At 45.4% G+C, this 17,648-nt stretch overlaps 1 protein-coding gene across 1 annotated transcript in view; it reads right to left on the bottom strand.

Annotated features, from left to right (window-relative positions):
- Nucleotides 1–3,174: 3,174 nt before the first annotated feature.
- Nucleotides 3,175–17,648, bottom strand: part of si:dkey-247m21.3 (5-hydroxytryptamine receptor 4) — a 31,900-nt gene continuing 17,426 nt past the window's right edge. Inside the window, exon 7 of the mRNA XM_035609062.2 lies at nt 3,175–4,157. Within this exon, the coding sequence (XP_035464955.1) occupies nt 4,064–4,157 (94 nt within the window). The 3' untranslated portion in view covers nt 3,175–4,063. The remainder of the gene's footprint in view (nt 4,158–17,648) is intronic.

Raw genomic sequence — 17,648 nt, forward strand, 5'->3', positions numbered from 1 at the left:
TTGAAGCCTCCCTGGTGAGACGTGACGGTTAACCAGCGTTAACAGTAAGAGCTCAAATCACCGCAGCGAAATGGAATTCAGCCATTTATTCATATCATTCCGATTTTCTCTGTGGGACATGCGAACGTGTGTCCCCCCTGAGACGTTATGAGGTCGAAGTCGACCCGGACACCTCTGCGGGAGTTGGCCAGCTAAAAGCAAAATTCAGTCCGATGGAAAAGCAGATTACAGGATTCACAAAAATGTATCTTGTTGGATCTTGAACGACTAATTTCCAGCCGCCCATAGAAGGATAAAAAAGCTGGAGCTGCGGTTCCACGGAGTTAAAAATAATTGCATGTTAACGTCAGATTAGTCTCTGGCCGAGGTTGCTTTTTGGAAATGTTGTGATATGAGGCGAAAGCTTCGAGATTGTCGCGCTTTCGGCAGGATGTAAGCCCCCCGAGGAGATTGTGTTGGAGTCGGTGTGTTTTGAAAGTCGGGGCTCGTAGAGTAATGAATTCCTCCTCTGGATGGCCCCTGATTGGTTAATGGACCCCGCAGACTTCGGGGTCAGTGCCAATCAACCCGGGCAAATTAGCCCAGAGATTGTTTTCAGCGAGGGGAGCGATTATGCGGATAATCGTGTTTGCTGTTTCCAATAGGCTTCCTAAATAGGCTTCCTGATGAGGGGCTTTGTGTGTAATTGCCACCTGCCCCCGCCAGCAACAATAATAAAGGCTTGATGAGAAAAAAAAAATGTGTTTCAGACCCATACGTGATAATATTTGTCTGTGCTTGATGCCCCTAAGACAGGGGCACATCACAGAGCCCGGGTTTATGATCTGTTAATCTTCAACACAGCAGACATACAAAAACAAAATTAGCCATCCACTGTTGTTGTCCAATGTTCTATGTGTAATTTTAAAGGGGCGCTGAGAAAAAGAAGAAGCTCAAAACTCACTTATTAAAACTGGCATTCGTGTAGTTTTCCCACAATTTCATATTGACTGTGTCCTTCTTTGTATGCGTTTGTATTCTTGTACGGCACTTTTGTGACCTGCTCTGTGTGAGGTGCGATATCAAATAAACTTTACTTTACTTACTTACTTTTGCTTCAATGGGTTGTATTCCAGGGCAGGGACAAGCTATAGAAATGGTTTGGTTAATAAATGGAGTTGGAGGACCTCTTGACTTTGTGTGGGAAAATAAGTTGCATGGGCGCTGCTCTGAAACGGTAATAATTCATGCAGGTTTAATGAGCCACAACTGTTACTGCACGACTCTGAACTAACGCCGTCATTGACGTTGGACGATCAGTGGAGGAATGTGCGCGGTCCAAAAAAAACACGTCACCTTTGAATTTTTGATTCGTGTTTACGTGATAGAAAACTAAAATCTCAGCATCGTCTCATGTGCCAGTGTTTTCCTGTATGTCTCTGCTACAATTCCTCTACCTGCCTACTTGTCTGTCCATCTTCCTGTAAGGCCGTTCCCATCACTTAATCTGACTTAGCGTCTGCATTTGTGTCCACCTTACCTCTGCTGCAACAGTTTTTTAGCAACATTTGAGATTTAAAATACGTAGACTGAGCATCAAAACACTGCAAGAGAGTTAAATCTATGTTGAGGAAGCATCGTTTTTCACGTTGTCTTCGAATAGAATAACTCTTGAATGGATAAGTCGAGGACAGAAACTACAACTCCCCTTTGTCACATGTCAGAGCTGGTCTGTGGTGAGTTGGGTTTTGGAGCCTCACTGCCCTCTAGTGGACACAAATCAATACATATTTTATCCTGTTGCTGATATTCAGAGCAAAATTCACCTGTTTTTATTAGTGTTTTACAACTTAGAAATGAGCATGTACTGAAATGCATATTTAGATATATTATAATTGTGAAAAATGGTAGGAATTTCAGGTCCACACAATGCCAAGTTTTAGTCGTCAATGTGAAAAGGTGGAACTTCATGCATTTACTCTGTACAGTGAATGCAACTGAGACTTGCAATGTTTTTTTTTTAATATTTATAAAGTCGGGTGGACTGTTTATTTTTCAATGTTAAAAAAGGATAAAGCCATAAACCTACATTATGGCCCAAAAACTATTGAGCACATCAGTGACATGTTTTGCTCATAATGATGAATATGAATACCATTAATAGGAGTTGTATGCCATCTGCTGTAAAGTCCATCTTACCTCCTATTCACCAGGTCGAAGACAAAAAAGATGTCATGACAAAGTATTTTTACTAATTTGCTAATTTAAATTTTTTCCCCACCAACAACCCAAATAACAGATTGACCGAACCTCCACCTAGATATCATGATATTGGTATCATGTGTTCTTCCGTCAGTGGATCAGTTGATCCGCTGCATGTTTTTACGTTACAACCTGTTTGAAAAGTTTAGTCTCAGACTCAAGGGCCCAGAAAAAAAAACCCCCGTCTTGCTCTAACTGATGCGTCCAACATTTTTCGGCCAAAGTTAGACCATCAATGCTTATTTCACTTACGATAATTCTGTATTTGTGTATTTTTGGTGCGTGTGTTTGTGTGTGTGTGCCTTGATGCAACAATCTGAGTTTGGGGAACGTTTGGTTCCAACTCTGATGACAGTTCATCGGTTCAAATCCCACCCGCACAGTCCTGACGACGAGGCGGATCGGCTCTTGAACATTAGACTCTGGTTCAATAAGTCAAATAAATAAAAAAGATTGTTTACCCCTCGGACTTAACCTTTGATTGTTGATTATTTAATCAGAAGTATTGAACGTTAGTGCTCATGCCAGTTTTCAGGTGCTTTAGGCCGAATGCAGGAATAAGATGAAGCGCACGTATGTGTCTTCTCTTGATGATGAAGAACACGTATGTGTCTTCTCTTGATGATGAAGTGCACGTATGTGTCTTCTCTTGATGATGAAGAACACGTATGCGTCTTCTCTTGATGATGAAGAACACGTATGTGTCTTCTCTTGATGATGAAGCGCACGTAGGCGTCTTCTCTTGATCATGAAGCGCACGTATGTGTCTTCTCTTCGGCCTCGTCCCGGTGGTTTCACATACGCTTTCACGCGCGTTTGGAAAACAGGCCACATGAAGTTATTTATTGAGGTGCAAAACTGGTTTTCAAAATACCATCTTCATATAATCCTTTCCAGGTGCTTCATGTATCGTCTGTATTTTAAAGAAGCCACTCATTTCACAATCATTTTAATCAGACAACAGTGGGGGTTTTTTTTGTTTCTCTCCAGAGACATTCACTTATTGAGTTACACGTCTCACAGCGTGTGTTTTCACTACTTTGTAACAAAAAAGTACAGTGTACATTGTGACATCTAGGATGGCGATGATGAAATGACAGATTTATACACGGGGAGTTGACGCGACATCGCGGTTGGATGTGGCCTTTCGACCCACGTTAAGTGCAACATTTTGTGCCACGGTGCAGTCGATCTGTGTTTCATCACAGATGAACGGAGAAACATAAAGTGACTTTATTTCATTCTCAGTCCTTGTGTTCACAGCGAGTTGAAAACTGAGGAGGGACTGACGGATTCCAAGAAAACTGTTCACGCCTCGATGCTGCGTCAGGCAGGTTGAGTGTTGAGGAATCCCCTTAAAGACAAAGGGATGCTGGTAAAAAGGTATGCAGCTTTAAAATGACCTGCACGTGACAGCTACCGCTGTTATATGTTGTGTTTTCCATTCCAACATGGCTTTGACGCCCATTCCAGGTTGCAGACGAGAGACCTCTGGCTTCAGCTTAACTTCGTGGTTTGCTCTAGTTTCTCGACCCCTGACTCGACCTTCACATCCGATGACCCGGACGTCCGACTGAGAAGAACCTTTTCTCCCTCGGATTGTAGAATGGCGTCCTATGACGGGATCGACATTCATACAAAGTCACGTTAAACGCTGACGACGCTGGACCGCGGAGTGAAAGTCCAGGGGGGGGGGACGACATCCTCTCCACTGGACCTGTCAGGGCTGCATTGACAGCAGAGTGACAAAACAAGAGGCCAAGAACTCAAACGTCCTCGGCCCCGTCAGCCTGAAGATGGACCACAGCCGAGTCTTCCTCCCTCACTGAGCTCCGGCAGAGTCCTGGGACTCCCGCTCGCTGGCCAGGATCGTCTGCCCGTTGTCACTGTAGCTCCGGTTCGGCAGGAAGGACAATCTGAAAGAGAGACGCGGTGACGCGTTACAGTTACTGAAACAACATCATCTCTTCACCGCCGCGGCCAAATAAGAGACACACACACACAGAGAGAGAGAGAGAGAGAGAGAGAATGTCAAATTAAGTTTGGGGACAAGTTCACCATTCTAAAAGTCTTATTGTGTCTCAGTGTCACAAAGGGAGCGTCCAACAGACACAGGAGACGACACGATGTCAGGGTGCCTCATATCATGAGGACAGCATTAAGAATACATCGGATGCAATAGGCGAGGGGAATTACGAAGAGGAAAGAAGATGGTACGAATCTATTTTGAAATGGCAAAACAGGAGAGTTTGGCAGTTTGTTTTCACAGAGATGGTTTATTTGAAGTACAGATTTTAATAAGAAAATGAAGTGAGTGTGGTCTGTTCACGACCGTTTACGAGACCGAGCTCACGAAAGCAGCCGCGAAAAATGATCTATTTTATAATCCGACCCGGTGTTTGTTTGTTCGTGATGTTCTGGCGGCCATGACATTTTTTTTACGTTTTCAGCAGTTTTTTTCCAGTACGACAGAAACACGTGCACTAAAGATAGTCAGCCTCTCCATCCATTATCTACACCGCTTGTTCAGTGAGGATCGCTGGGGCTGGGGGGGCTGGAGCCAATCGCCCTCTCGGGCGAGAGGCGGGGGCTTTCACCCCTGAGAGGTCGCCAGCGTATCGCAGGGCCAACACATGCGGACACAAACAACCAAGCCGCTCGCCTGCTACATAAGAAAAATGCAGTAAATGCATACTTGTCTTTGAATTTGACATTAGAGGTTAATCCAGATGATACTGGCTTTTCACAAAATAGATGGTTTTATAAACGTGTGCAACTTATCACCAGTTGAAGAATCCCTTTTTTTCACCTTGTTCGCACCTCGCTCACATCTTTCTACAAACAACAACAAGAAAAAAAAACTCATTACAGAATAATTTGTGATAATGCAATGATCCTATAAAATTCCTACATGCACTGACTTGAAAAGTTATTCAACACTTCTGAGCTGACGGTCATAAACAGCGATTGTGTGCCGATCTTCAGGCGTCTTTGATTTCTTCTGTGTTTTTCTGCCCTCTGCAGGTGAGATGAGAACTAAACCCCCCCCCCCCCCTTTTTTTTTTATTAAACCTAATCTGTAGATGTCTTGTGTTTCAACACATGCCGTGCAATGCTACGTGTGGTCCCGTTACTTCAATTGAAATCATAAAATTAAATTGGCATCCCCCTCCAACTTGATTCTGAGAAACCTCCACGGAAGTTTGAAGAAAAAAAGCTCCTGCAGGAACTCATTTTGACGTGGAGCCAGATGCTCAGTGTGGTGGATGACGCGCCCGTAGACCAGCTTGTAGATCAACATTCACTCCAGTCTTACACTCATTTTCCTTTGGAGGGAGGGAGACGTGCCGCCTCTCCCTCCCGTGCGACGGCCGCGGCACCTGAAGGGAGCAGTGGAACATTGACGCAGGCCAACAACACCTGGACGGACGTCCGGGTGGATTCCTTCTGGTGAGCCCCTGCGATTGGCTCGCTGCTATGGGACTGGCACATGCGGACACACGCGCGGGGCCCATGTCGCGGGACGGCCAGGGGCGGGGGAGGCGACGGGGGGGGGAAGATAAACAGAAATGTCCTGTAACTTCTACTCCACTGTTTTGTGTGCTTTTCCTGCGGTGGGAGTCTGTTTACTGTCCAAACACGGCTCCGGCTCGCTATCACGTGCGTTTATCGGCCGTCTGTCGCACAGTCGTGGATTGGGATTTCCCAGCGTCCAGTCGGCCGGGGGGAGGGGGAGGGGTCGGGGTCGGCGATAGACAATACCACCCTGAAATACGTGAGGAGGAAACTTCAGGCAACTGGATTGCAAATAAACGCGGAATGAGTCCGAGGTCAGAAAACACATTTGCGTTGGCGCGGAAATGATTTTCGGGGGGGCGGAAATGTAGTTTCGCCCATTGGCAACGTTTTGTTCCGATGCAGGACATGAGGAGTTCCTTACCCCAAGAGCGAACTGGCCGGGACTTTGAGTCCAGGAATTGTTTCCCAGCGCGCCGCAGGGTTTCACATGTGTAGCCAGAGGAGGAGAAATGTTTCGCGAGAGGTCAGAATCAGGAAAATACTTGTCGTATCCCACCCTTGTTGACTCGCTCTCACGTTATCTGAGAGCACCGTCTCTGACCCCCTTGAAGTGCTTACAGGAAACAACCGTACAGATGTTCTGAGTTGCTCCTTCACTGCAATCTACTGTGACAGTCTCTCTCCAGATCTCCCTTTTGCTTTACACGAACCCGGAGACGTCGGCTATTATTGTGCGTTTCGCAAGCAGAGCGACGCACAAGGTTTATTATCGACTGGGCTGTTTGACAGGAACAGTCCACATTAATGAGCATCCCTGTAGAATTTCACATCTGTGGTCCTCTGGATACATGTCAGGAAATGCACCATTGAAGCAGCCACTGTAACGGGATGTCCCACACAGGGTACACAGACTATTCTGCATTCTTCAAGTTACTTAGTGGTCTGAAAAACTCGTACGCTGGCGGTGGGGTCTCGAGTCCACAGCAAAAACCTCGGCCAGACAACAGCTGCCTTGAGCGAGATACGTTTATTGAGTTTACTTAAATTGAATTGTCATGCACAAATCCTCAAATAGATCCTCCTCCCCCATCTACTGCTCTTCATGAGGCACAACAAAACCCCGCTCATCCCCGCACATCCGGGCCCCACGGGCGGCCTCGCGTGAGGACTGTATGTGAGAGGATGACAATCACAGAGTCATGGCCCGTTCGGCGTCATCCTTAAACGAATACTTTTTCTCTCATCCCGCGGCTTTGCGCGCTTGTGCAGCTCCACCCGAAGCGCGGGCGCACCACTGACGAGCGCCGAGCTGTTGTTCAGACTTCTTATCTTCACCAAATTATTTCACAACCTCCTCTTTGGGGGTACGCACGGGATCACTCCGCCGCACCTACATATATGGTGTTGTTCACAAATCGAAACAGGAACGTGTTATTTTTAAATCTTATCCAGAAAGCCCCCCCCCCCCCCCCCACACGAAAACAGATGTTCGGACTCGACATATCAGCTGTTAAGAGACACTCAACACACGCTGAATCGTCCCACGCAGATCCGCGCCAATTCCTCCTCCCCCGCCCAATAAAAGGGAGGAGTGTTGGAACTCTCCCACGAGTTAGATCAAATCTTATGACGTGAGCTTCGACAGGCGGCAGGGCCAACGCTCCCACCACCGGAGCGAGGCCTCCCGTGTCGCCCCTAATCTGTCTCGCCTTCTGCTATCATACACTGGGGGGGGGGGGGGGGGGGGGGGGGGGGGGGGGGGGAAGGGGATTTCTCTTGCAGTGCATGTGCATTTCTGGTGATTTTTCCTCCATGTTTGGGTTTTCTTTTTGTGGGCGGTGGCACATTTTTGGGAGGCTGTTACATCGGACGATTATGATAAAACATGGAGAGAGAGAGAGAGAGAGAGAGAGAGAGAGAGAGAGAGAGAGGATGAGAAGAGGAACATAAACATGCAAAACGCTTCTTCTGTTTCTGATCTATTATTTTTGATTCTAAGCGGCAGCTGAACCGCAGCAGAAAACCAATGTGCTGCTGGAAATTTAAACTCTTGTCTGTGCAAGATTCTTGTCATGTCACGAAAACCTATTTGTGACACTATTAATGGTTCCGCACTGAGTCATTTCAATGTATTTACATTACCCTCGTCGCATAGCAGTTTTTTTTATCACGGCTGAGCGGTGGGCTCCGACGTGCCTGCGCCGCCTTCCTCGTGTTATAAATCATGAGAACTCAACATCTTTCAGTGGAAACCTGCCATTTTTCAAGTAGCAGCTCTCAGGAGGAAGAAGAACAAAAAAGGCACGGGCCGTATATTTCAGCTCATAACTGCATCTGGCGTCTGTATGCTGCCGTTATCCGTCTGTTAGTTCTATGTGAATTTGAGTCGGGGCAAATTGAAAAATCAGATGAGGTTTGAAAACTATTGTATTTGTTGTTTGTTTGTGTGTGTTGGCCTGTTTCTCCTGCTTCAGGCTGCTGATTGTTTTCTGACGAAGAGCAGAATCTTTATATGTTATTGCCGTGATACTGTATGTGGATTTTTCCGAAAAGAAAGAAAGAAACCAAACCTCATTTAACATTAATTTGATGAAAAAACATTCTGACCCTGTATGTCACCATGTGGCCATTGTGAGGCACAAAGGACGAATGCATGGTTGAAATATGTCTAAATGCAGATCATGCCCAGAAATGATGTCACAACAGCTTCATCAAATGTAACTTTGCTGACAAAGTGCTCACATGTTTTCTGTGAGAGGGTAAAACTTTCACATCTCCGCCCGGGGCCAATTCCCGAAAAAACAACTCACACACCGTGAGTCACACTGAGGAGAGCCGCTGTGCTCCGTGACCTTCAGAGAGATCGGCAACCCGATAGAAGAGAGGGTTTTGTTGTTCCTTTAATTTTGCGCTGAATCTTAAAATAATCCAATTCGGCCTCTCATCCCCTCGCCTGACGTGGTGAGGACGGGAGCAGCCGATGGGAAAGGGAGATAAGGCGTGTCTCCCCGCGGGAACGTTGGGAAGCAGGGGGGCGGGATGCGCCGGCGGCGCTAACCTGAGTGTTACCAGAGAACCGGCAAGGGGGGGGGGGTTTGCGGTTATAAATCCCTCGGCTAGTAGGGAGCAGACAATTCTGGAATAGCTGGTGTGACTCCCTCACAAACTTCTGTCTGGAATTCATCTCCGTACAGACTTAACACACTTAGGCCCGTCAATTACAAAGTGTGCGTGACTTCACTTTTCGCCGTGGCCGCGGCGTGCCGGGAACTGAACACCCGGGGGTCACACACCAACTGGAACATTTCAAACTAGTTCAGCCGCTCCACGCGCACACAAGTGGTGGGAGGAGGACGAGCGCGGGGGCCGAGGAACTGCTCGGACGTCTCCGGCTTCTCGAGGGAAATCCGTCGGCTAATTGGCAGCCGAGTGTGACTTGGTTCTGATTGCCTTGGAATCTGGGCCAGAACGGTTCCGGTGTATTTCAGCACGACGAAAATACATCGGACAGGTCGACTGGGAGTCGATGGGATGGAAGTCGGGAACCGGGTTGGTGGATGATTTGAAGTTCCGCGGCCGGATTGTGATCCTGTAAACACAACAAAGACTTACGACCACAGAAACAGGAAGCAGAAGTGTTTCACGTCTGCGATAATAACACCAGCTCTTCCCACTGGTAAACAAAAAGACAGGTATCACCCTGTCATTTATTAATTACCGCCGAACAAGAAGGTAACGTGTTCACCACCGTCCCATTGGTTTGTCGACTGGTTTATTTGACGCGACGCAAAAACTGCTAAAACGATTTCCACAAAATGAGTGGATCCAGACAGAGGGGCGGAGCCAGTAATTTTCACCTCCTCTCACATTGTGAGATAAGGAATAATTGATGGATTTTGATTTTACAAATCAGTCATATTTAGGGGACTGACATCTATGAGCCATTCTAGTGGGATTTGTTTTTGTTTGGACGTAAGACAACGCATTCATAATATGTTACAGGCTTTTAAAGACCCTTTAAATTTTTTTGTGGACACACACATTGTAAACAATGCCACGCCCCCCACCCCACCAACCCCTTCCGTGGAATTTTTGTATTGCCCCGGGTGGTAAATGCGAATGAACATCTGCCGCTCGATCAAAAACCTGACGCCGTCCCAAACTGAAGGGTCTCGTCTCGCTCCCTTCCGAGGCTCAGAATCACGCGCCACACGGGGAAAACATCGGAGGGCGCAGCAGAGCCTCGACTCATAAATGCGCGATACACCGACCGACCGAGCCACAAGTGCCACGCCGGCGTCCCGTGGCCCCTTTGTGAGCACGAACTGGGTTTCTAGGACAGAAAATTCCGCGCAGAGTTGCGTGTTTGGCTTTCTGGCGATTTTGCAGTTGTGCGCTGATGCGCTGCCGCTCTGAAGGAAGAACTCTTCTCCTGCCGCCACACAGATGTCTCAATGTGCACCGTCTTGCGGTAACATGGTCATTTTCATCGGCGTCACAACCGCTTCGTGTCGACCTCAGAGCATTTGATCGCTCTGGTTAAAAAGGAGCGTTCGTTCCTCACTAGTAATGTTGTAGTTGTGACATGCTAGGCCGACATTATTGCCCCAATTACAATCTCATGAGGTGAAAGCCCCCCAAAAATGGGAACTGTCATCCATTTTTGTTCTTTTTGCAAAATTGCGAAATTGAGTTTCTCCACATCCCTCAGCTCCGGTGCTGGCTCAGTGTTGCTGTGCACACTCCCACAGAAAAAAAAATAAATCCTCTCTCCAAACACAGCTTGTTTTGTTAGGGACGAATGAAAATGATCTCATCCGACTGAGTTTTGCATTTAAATCCAACCAGCTCACTTCCTGCTCAAGGATGAGGCCACCTGATATCGAGATGTCGCCTCTCTTGTAGACCGCGCACAGAACTGAATGTCTCTGTCTGCATGTGTGTGTGTGTGTGTGTGTGGGCATCAAAAATGAAAGATGACCCCATTTGCACATTTCAACATTTTTCTCACACGAAAATCGTGTCCGCTCAATGAACCTACAGTAACTTAATCCTGTGACTCTTGGAATATAATACAGCAGCGGATCCTTTTTTGGGCTCAGTTTTTTTTTCTTTTGAGAAACCATGTTTTCACGATCCCATCAAAATTTAATTAAGTAGTACGGCTCATTTTTTTGCGTCCTTCAAAAGCACGGAGACAGCTCCAAATGATTACACTCTTCAAATCTGTTCATGGAAAATGATTGTAAGGATAAAGCCCAAAGCCTCAAAGTCTGTACCAGTAGTTGTCGTTTTACTTCATCAAGCGCAGACACATCACTGTTAACAGCGTATATTGTAAAGTTAATCGATGGTGACATGAAAATGAACTTAAAAAAGGAGATGTAGAGAGAATTCTAACATCACAGTGTCGTGTAGGTGTTACTCCTTTGTCAGGACCGTGAAAGTCTTAGGAAATGGTTGGCTACTGTAGGCATAGTCCCAGTGCCAGCTGAGATCCAGTCATGCTTTCTCCTTGATTCAGAGATATATATCTCTGTATCTACTCATATCAGAGTGTGACAACTGTTTCCATTTAATAAAACTAAATTAAAAACCAAGTGATCGACGTGCAGCCTCGTCCAAAGTGAAACCCGGCCACATGTTGGGCCGAGCTCTACGTCACTACAGCACCACTTGAGCGGTCACTAATCCACAACCTCAGACTGAGTACAACCAACTATCTGCCCAGATTCAACCTTTTGGCAAAGGCAGGAACAGTTGGACGCTGTCTGGAGCGTAAATCTATCTGGAAACAGAAGAAGAAGAAGAAGAAGAACGTCACCAGCGCTGACGGGTTATGGCAGATGTGACAGTCATTTATTTATTTGTCCCGTTTCAGGATGCATTCACACTCTCTGCAGATGGGTTGCGTGCATTTTCTGACGGATTCCCCATCTGTCCGAGTTTCTGCAGGTCACTGTTTCGGAAAAAAAAACCCCAGTGTCAAAAGAGGGTTTGTGAATATGTCACATTCTAGTCTTTTGTTCTTGTCAAATTTGCGCCGCAGCTTTTCCAGATGCACAACAATGTTTTTTGTCACCTCACAAAACATTTTCAATTATGTCCCAAATACCTGAGATATTTCTATATGTTGGAGGAAGAAAAAAACATGATGATGAAACATGATACAATGAAACTTTTATGAATCAAACGCTTCTTTGACAGAAGCTGTCATTCTGACTTTAAAACATCACAAGCTTTCAAATACACAAAATCTTAGTCAAGAGAGCAGCCAGTTGTTCTCTAAACTCTCTAAACACAGCATCCATAACTGATTCTGGAGGAAAAAAAACGGCAGATGGAAAGAAAGACAATTTCACTGCAACAATTTCCTTACTGTTATGAATAATTTATAGATATTTTTTCAATGAGAGGCTTTCGGATGCACAGTAATTCAAAACAAAAATCTATCTTTTTCTTTTTTATAAAACAAAAATTGCCGGGTGTATTGGAGGGTCTGGACCGCAGAATATTAATAATAATATAGCAGAAAGACAGTTGAGAATCATGAATAAGAGAGTGCGTATAATCCTGAGGTTCACTTTCATAAAAATGCGCGACCGCAGTCGACTCAGAACAAATAAAAGCATAATTTGCGTCCTAGTACTGAAACAGTGTAATAAAGGAAGTATGACACACGCAAATCTAATCTGTGAAGTGACCCCGTTCGGCCTTTTCCCTAAGTCTGACTACACCCAAGTCCTCCATGTCTGTACCCCGTCGTGTCAGTCATCCTTGAGGCTTCAACCTCCGAATGACATCAACTCGACGGGTCGAGCGTCAGGTGCAGGAGAAAGTCTTAAAGTTACGTCTAAGAAGATCTGAGAACAACAGTCTACAGTATGAGCCTCACGCCGCAGAAACAACACGATCCATAGGCTGCGTGCAGTTATTAACGTCAGGTGACAGATGGTCGCGCTCGTTCAGGAAATCAAATTTAACCTTTTGGTGAGAAATCAGAGGGAAACTATTCAAACATTTAACCTGATTCCGCACAGAGATGACTGTAACCGAAGACGACTGGACGCAAATGCAGCGGCCACTTACAGAGGTCGTCTTTGTTTAGACATAAGCATCATTTCTGCTCCAGTCCCAAGCAACATTAAATCCCATTTTTTTCCCCCTTAGATTGAGTTTCATAGAGGAATTTCTTCATTTATCGACTGTAACTGTACATTTTACAACCCAGAAAACACACAGCGACGGGCCACCAGACGTCCTCTACACACACACACGCACACACTAACTCAGAGAGAGAGACCGTTTATAGTTCATCAAGCAACGAAAAGGGGCTGTAAAGTCATATTTAATGTCTGGCATGCAGGGAGAGGCTACCGAACCCCTAACTGAGAACACAACGTCCGAACAGCTTCCCTAAAAAAACAATTTAACTGAATTGAAGTGAATTAAATCTTCATCTTGCCCCTTTGGGGGAGGGGAAATTTACTGTAAAGTAAAAGCATATGATCAGAAGAATGAAAACAACCCCCCCCCCCCCTAAAAAAAAAATTTAATATCAGCTCTGCACAACGTACACGCTGCACCGCCTGCGTTCCTCATGTCAGATTTAAAACTGAGCCCTCTCTATCGTCCGCATCGGGGCAGGGGACGGCATTATTTGTTCCTTCCCCTTTGTGCAGACTGAGAAATGCAAAGTATGCGGCTCACCCGACGCCACAACGGGGTCAGCGGTCAAAGATGGACGGGAGATTCAAACGATGAATGCTGAACACATCCCTGTTTGTGTCCTTATCAACTCCCGACTGATCCTTATTTCCGAAATATTGTTCCAAGTACTTCCACCCTACGATGCATGGAAGTGTACAACACATTTCTTGGCCTTCTGCCCTGTTGAAACATGTCGCAGTGGTCGTTCACAAATGGAAAACTTCACCAATCCATTGTTGGATGCCATTAAAATCCACGCAATGCCAATTTATTTTTTGCTGCCTGTTGATTGTGTGAGTCGTCTGCATACTTTGCTGTCCACACAGTGACATGTCAGTGAAATGACACCCAGAAGGTCCTCAATGCCCCCGGATTCATGTTTCAAAGAAAAAGAAACCGAGCCCTTTCAGAAAACACACACTCCCCGAATTGAATTCCACAGAGCTGATTCGCTCAGGTGGGTCCGTTTCTGCCGGTTCCAATTTGTCACCAGGGAAACACGGTGTTTCTATCACAGAGGAGAAGCCGGGCCAGAGACGGACGGAGAGACGGAAAGGAGAGACGAGTTTCATTTTAGAATCCCAGATGAGTTCAGAGCCTCCGAAAACAAGTCGGAAAACTGAGGAGGAAGAGTTTTTGCGACAGCAGCTGATCTCCCCAACGGAGGGAGAGCGATCGGGACGACAGTCTGGGTTTTTTGGATTTTGGATCATGTCGCTTACTATTTAGATTATAGACAGTCTTTCATGTGGAGGACGCTGTCGTGAGTGACCGACGGGGACCTTCACTGTGCATAATCCCTCTATTTCTCTTTCCATGTTTTGTCCCTGAAGATAATCACAAAATAGTTTGGTCCAGAGAGAGAGAGAGAGAGAGAGAGAGAGAGAGAGAGAGAAAAGGAAAAGTAGCCGGCAAGAAATTGAGAGAAAACAAACGTGACCATAACAACAAGACAAAATGTTCGGGAACAAGAGATAAAAATCTTATGAGTCAAGAAAAAGGGGCGAAAAGAGGGACGACGGAGAGGAGCAGCTGCAGTATTCTAGGTTTCAATCAAACAACAATAAATCATACAGGTCTCATGATAGATCGAAGGAGCGGAGTGTTCACACTCCTCCAGCGTGTCCGTCTAAAACCGAGCGTCTGTGGTCAATAAAACCTGCTCTTTTGGCCGCCAGGGTCCCGCTTCGCATTTTGTACCTTCACACACCTGCAGACAAAAGTGTTAGAGCCTGAACAAGCACAATCTGATATGATCAAACTCGCTCACGAACAGACCATCATCCATTCATCCCTGCACTGCGAATGGAAGATACCATGCATTCTCAATCCACATGGACAGATCTCTATATAAAATGTAAATGCTAAATAATGTGGCATCTATGGCTATAAGACCTAATAGCCCAGAACACTTCATATATACCTCTATCTTCTTGTGAAGATTTGTGTGCTAAATACATAAATCTGCCCCAAAATGTTGAATACAGCTCTTATTAATCACATGATTCACAAATGTCCCATGTCACAATTTTTTAGCCCGATTTTCCGCTCGCCGACAAATTTTGGAACAGGCGAAGCCCCAGATCCAAAACCGAATCGGCCTTGTGGTCGACAGTTCGCGCTGCCTTGCTCCAAAGACCCTGGATCCTACATTTCCCATAATGCAACTCGGTGGCATCTTTTAGATAGACCTTCCCTCAAGTTCGTAGCCGAGCCTTTCTGTTAAATATTGTAGTCTCCAACTCCAAAGCTGAAATAACCCCCGTGACATCGCTCTGACATCATCAGGCTGAGCAGATGCTCCTCTTGACTCGTGAAAAACTGGGGGACTGCCCCTTTAACACAGCGCGACAATCAATTTAATAGGTTGCTGGTTTTATAATCTTAGTCTTTTGCGCTCATCGCTCATTTATGTCCCTCCCGTGCCAAATTTTCAAGCTTCGGCATAATTTCCCTACATGGATCCTAAAGTTCCATCTTATCTCAATAATCAAAACACAGAAACATTCGGAACGGAAAATAAAAAATGGAAATCAGACAAATACTCGTTCACAGTTATGCTTTGCTTTGGCTTCGTTGCCAATCACACAGACGCTCACACTGATTGTACAACGGCTGATGGCGGTCGACCGCCGCCTTCGGCCGTATCCGGGGAATTCAACGGCACCGATGAGGTCGAAGGTGAACCCGGGATATACACTTACGGTATCAGATGACTGGGTTAATACTGTTATTACTGTTAAAAAAGTGGGGAAAAAAGGAAACTAAAAAGCATTCAGTCCAGGTTTTTGTCCGCTCACTGCCTCAGTATTATCCTGAAGGACAGCTGCTGTCTATCATGAGCTTGACGTTTACGATGTGATTTACAACACAAAACAAAGAAGGGCGTAAAATAAAAAATGAGCAGTCGAGGGAAAACTAGAACATTTATTCACTGTCTTGCTGGGGGTGAGATGATTACGCTCTCGTGTCCGTGTGCTAAATAATAATAATATGTTTTTTATTGGCCAGGCTTCTTGGAATCCAGGCAGCAAGTCCTCCTCGCACATCAATCTGATTACAATAAAGCCAAGACGCATATTTCCCCAAATTTCCAACTATTCCTTGGCAGGGAATACAGACTGTACTGTGTTGTAATAAATGAATTTCAAATTGTAATCACAGTGATCACATTACTTTTATACACTAAGTAATGGATCGCTGCTCATAGAACTCGTCCTGTGGTCAACGTCATTTGTGTTTCCTTCCTATCCACACCTTCGGTGAACTGTCGCGATGGACGACAAGAGAGTTTTTTAGTTATCTGGCCCATCTCACCGTCGGCGGGACAGGGAGTCCACCGGTTTTGTCAGATTCATTATACAAATGCGGCCCGAAATAAAAAAAAAAAAGAGGATCAACGCTGAGCAGTGATTCAAAATAATGTGAACCAAGTGACGCGAGCGACACAAGGACACGAGGGACAGCGTGACTGTATTTACTCAACAGCTTACTAACCTGGTTCAGACGGCCGAGATCCCTTCTCTACTTTCTCTACTAGTGGGCACAACACAAGGTCTTGTTATGACTCTAAGCAGTGTGTGTGTGTGTGTGTGTGTGTGTGTGTGTGTGTGTGTGTGTGTGTGTGTGTGTGTTTGTTTGTTGTTAGGACCACTCCGGAGAACGGCCTCAGGATTTTGTTCGTGGTGGGAAAAGAGCACATTAATGATGCTGCTTCTTCCATGACCACTCCAGGTTAGAAGAGCAGGTTTATGCTGTGATTTGTTAGTTGTCATCATCAACATCATCATCATTATCCTAATCGGAATTTTGATGATGATGATTACCATGTGGTCATTATCTTTATATCGTTATAAACATTTCAATCATCTCATTGCCATTTGTCTATCTGTAAGTGAAGAGACGTTGGACAACAGTCAGATTCACTTTCTAAGATTTGCGACACTTACGGCCAAAAATGTTTCAAATTACTTTAAAACTTGAGGACCTTCGGACAAACAGCTTTGCATGCGTCTTCATTTTATTTTAAACATTCCATGCCGCTGACATATATTTCTGGCAGTGTTCTAAGGTTGAATGCCGGTAATTCCACTGCACGCGAGAAGCTTAATAGCATGAATAAATAAAAGAAAAATAAAGAATACAGCACGTTGCAATCTGAAGTCTATGCAATCTAGTTATTGGTGTAACAAACAAAAAAACGATGGTTCAAAAAGGAAATCTGCCTTTTATCAGGTCCTAGTTTCACAAACAGATTTCTATCTGGCATCTTTGCACACAAACACAAGCGCACATAAATAAAGACTGACAGAAGAAACTTGTTTGTATCTTCTTTGTTTGTAAAAAAAAAAAAAGATAAAGAGAAAACACCCCCACACACACAAACAAACACACACACACACACACACACACACACACACACACACACACACACACACACACCATCTGCCCGCGGACCTCGCCTCTATGCCTCGAGCGCTCCGACGGAACAATTTGGACAGAATTCCTCCAGTCATTTCACTTTGCAGTGTCCTGCCAGTTGTAATCTGATTGTCTGAATCTGTTTTCTGTCCGACAGATTTCAAGACAGGACATCAGATTGGAGTTAACACTGTTTGTCTTTCTGTTTCCTACACACAGAGACAGGAAGCCCCGAAAATGCACACAGACTATACACA

The sequence above is a fragment of the Scophthalmus maximus genome, chromosome 20 (assembly GCF_022379125.1).
Source record: "Scophthalmus maximus strain ysfricsl-2021 chromosome 20, ASM2237912v1, whole genome shotgun sequence".
In the NCBI taxonomy this organism is placed as follows: domain Eukaryota; kingdom Metazoa; phylum Chordata; class Actinopteri; order Pleuronectiformes; family Scophthalmidae; genus Scophthalmus; species Scophthalmus maximus.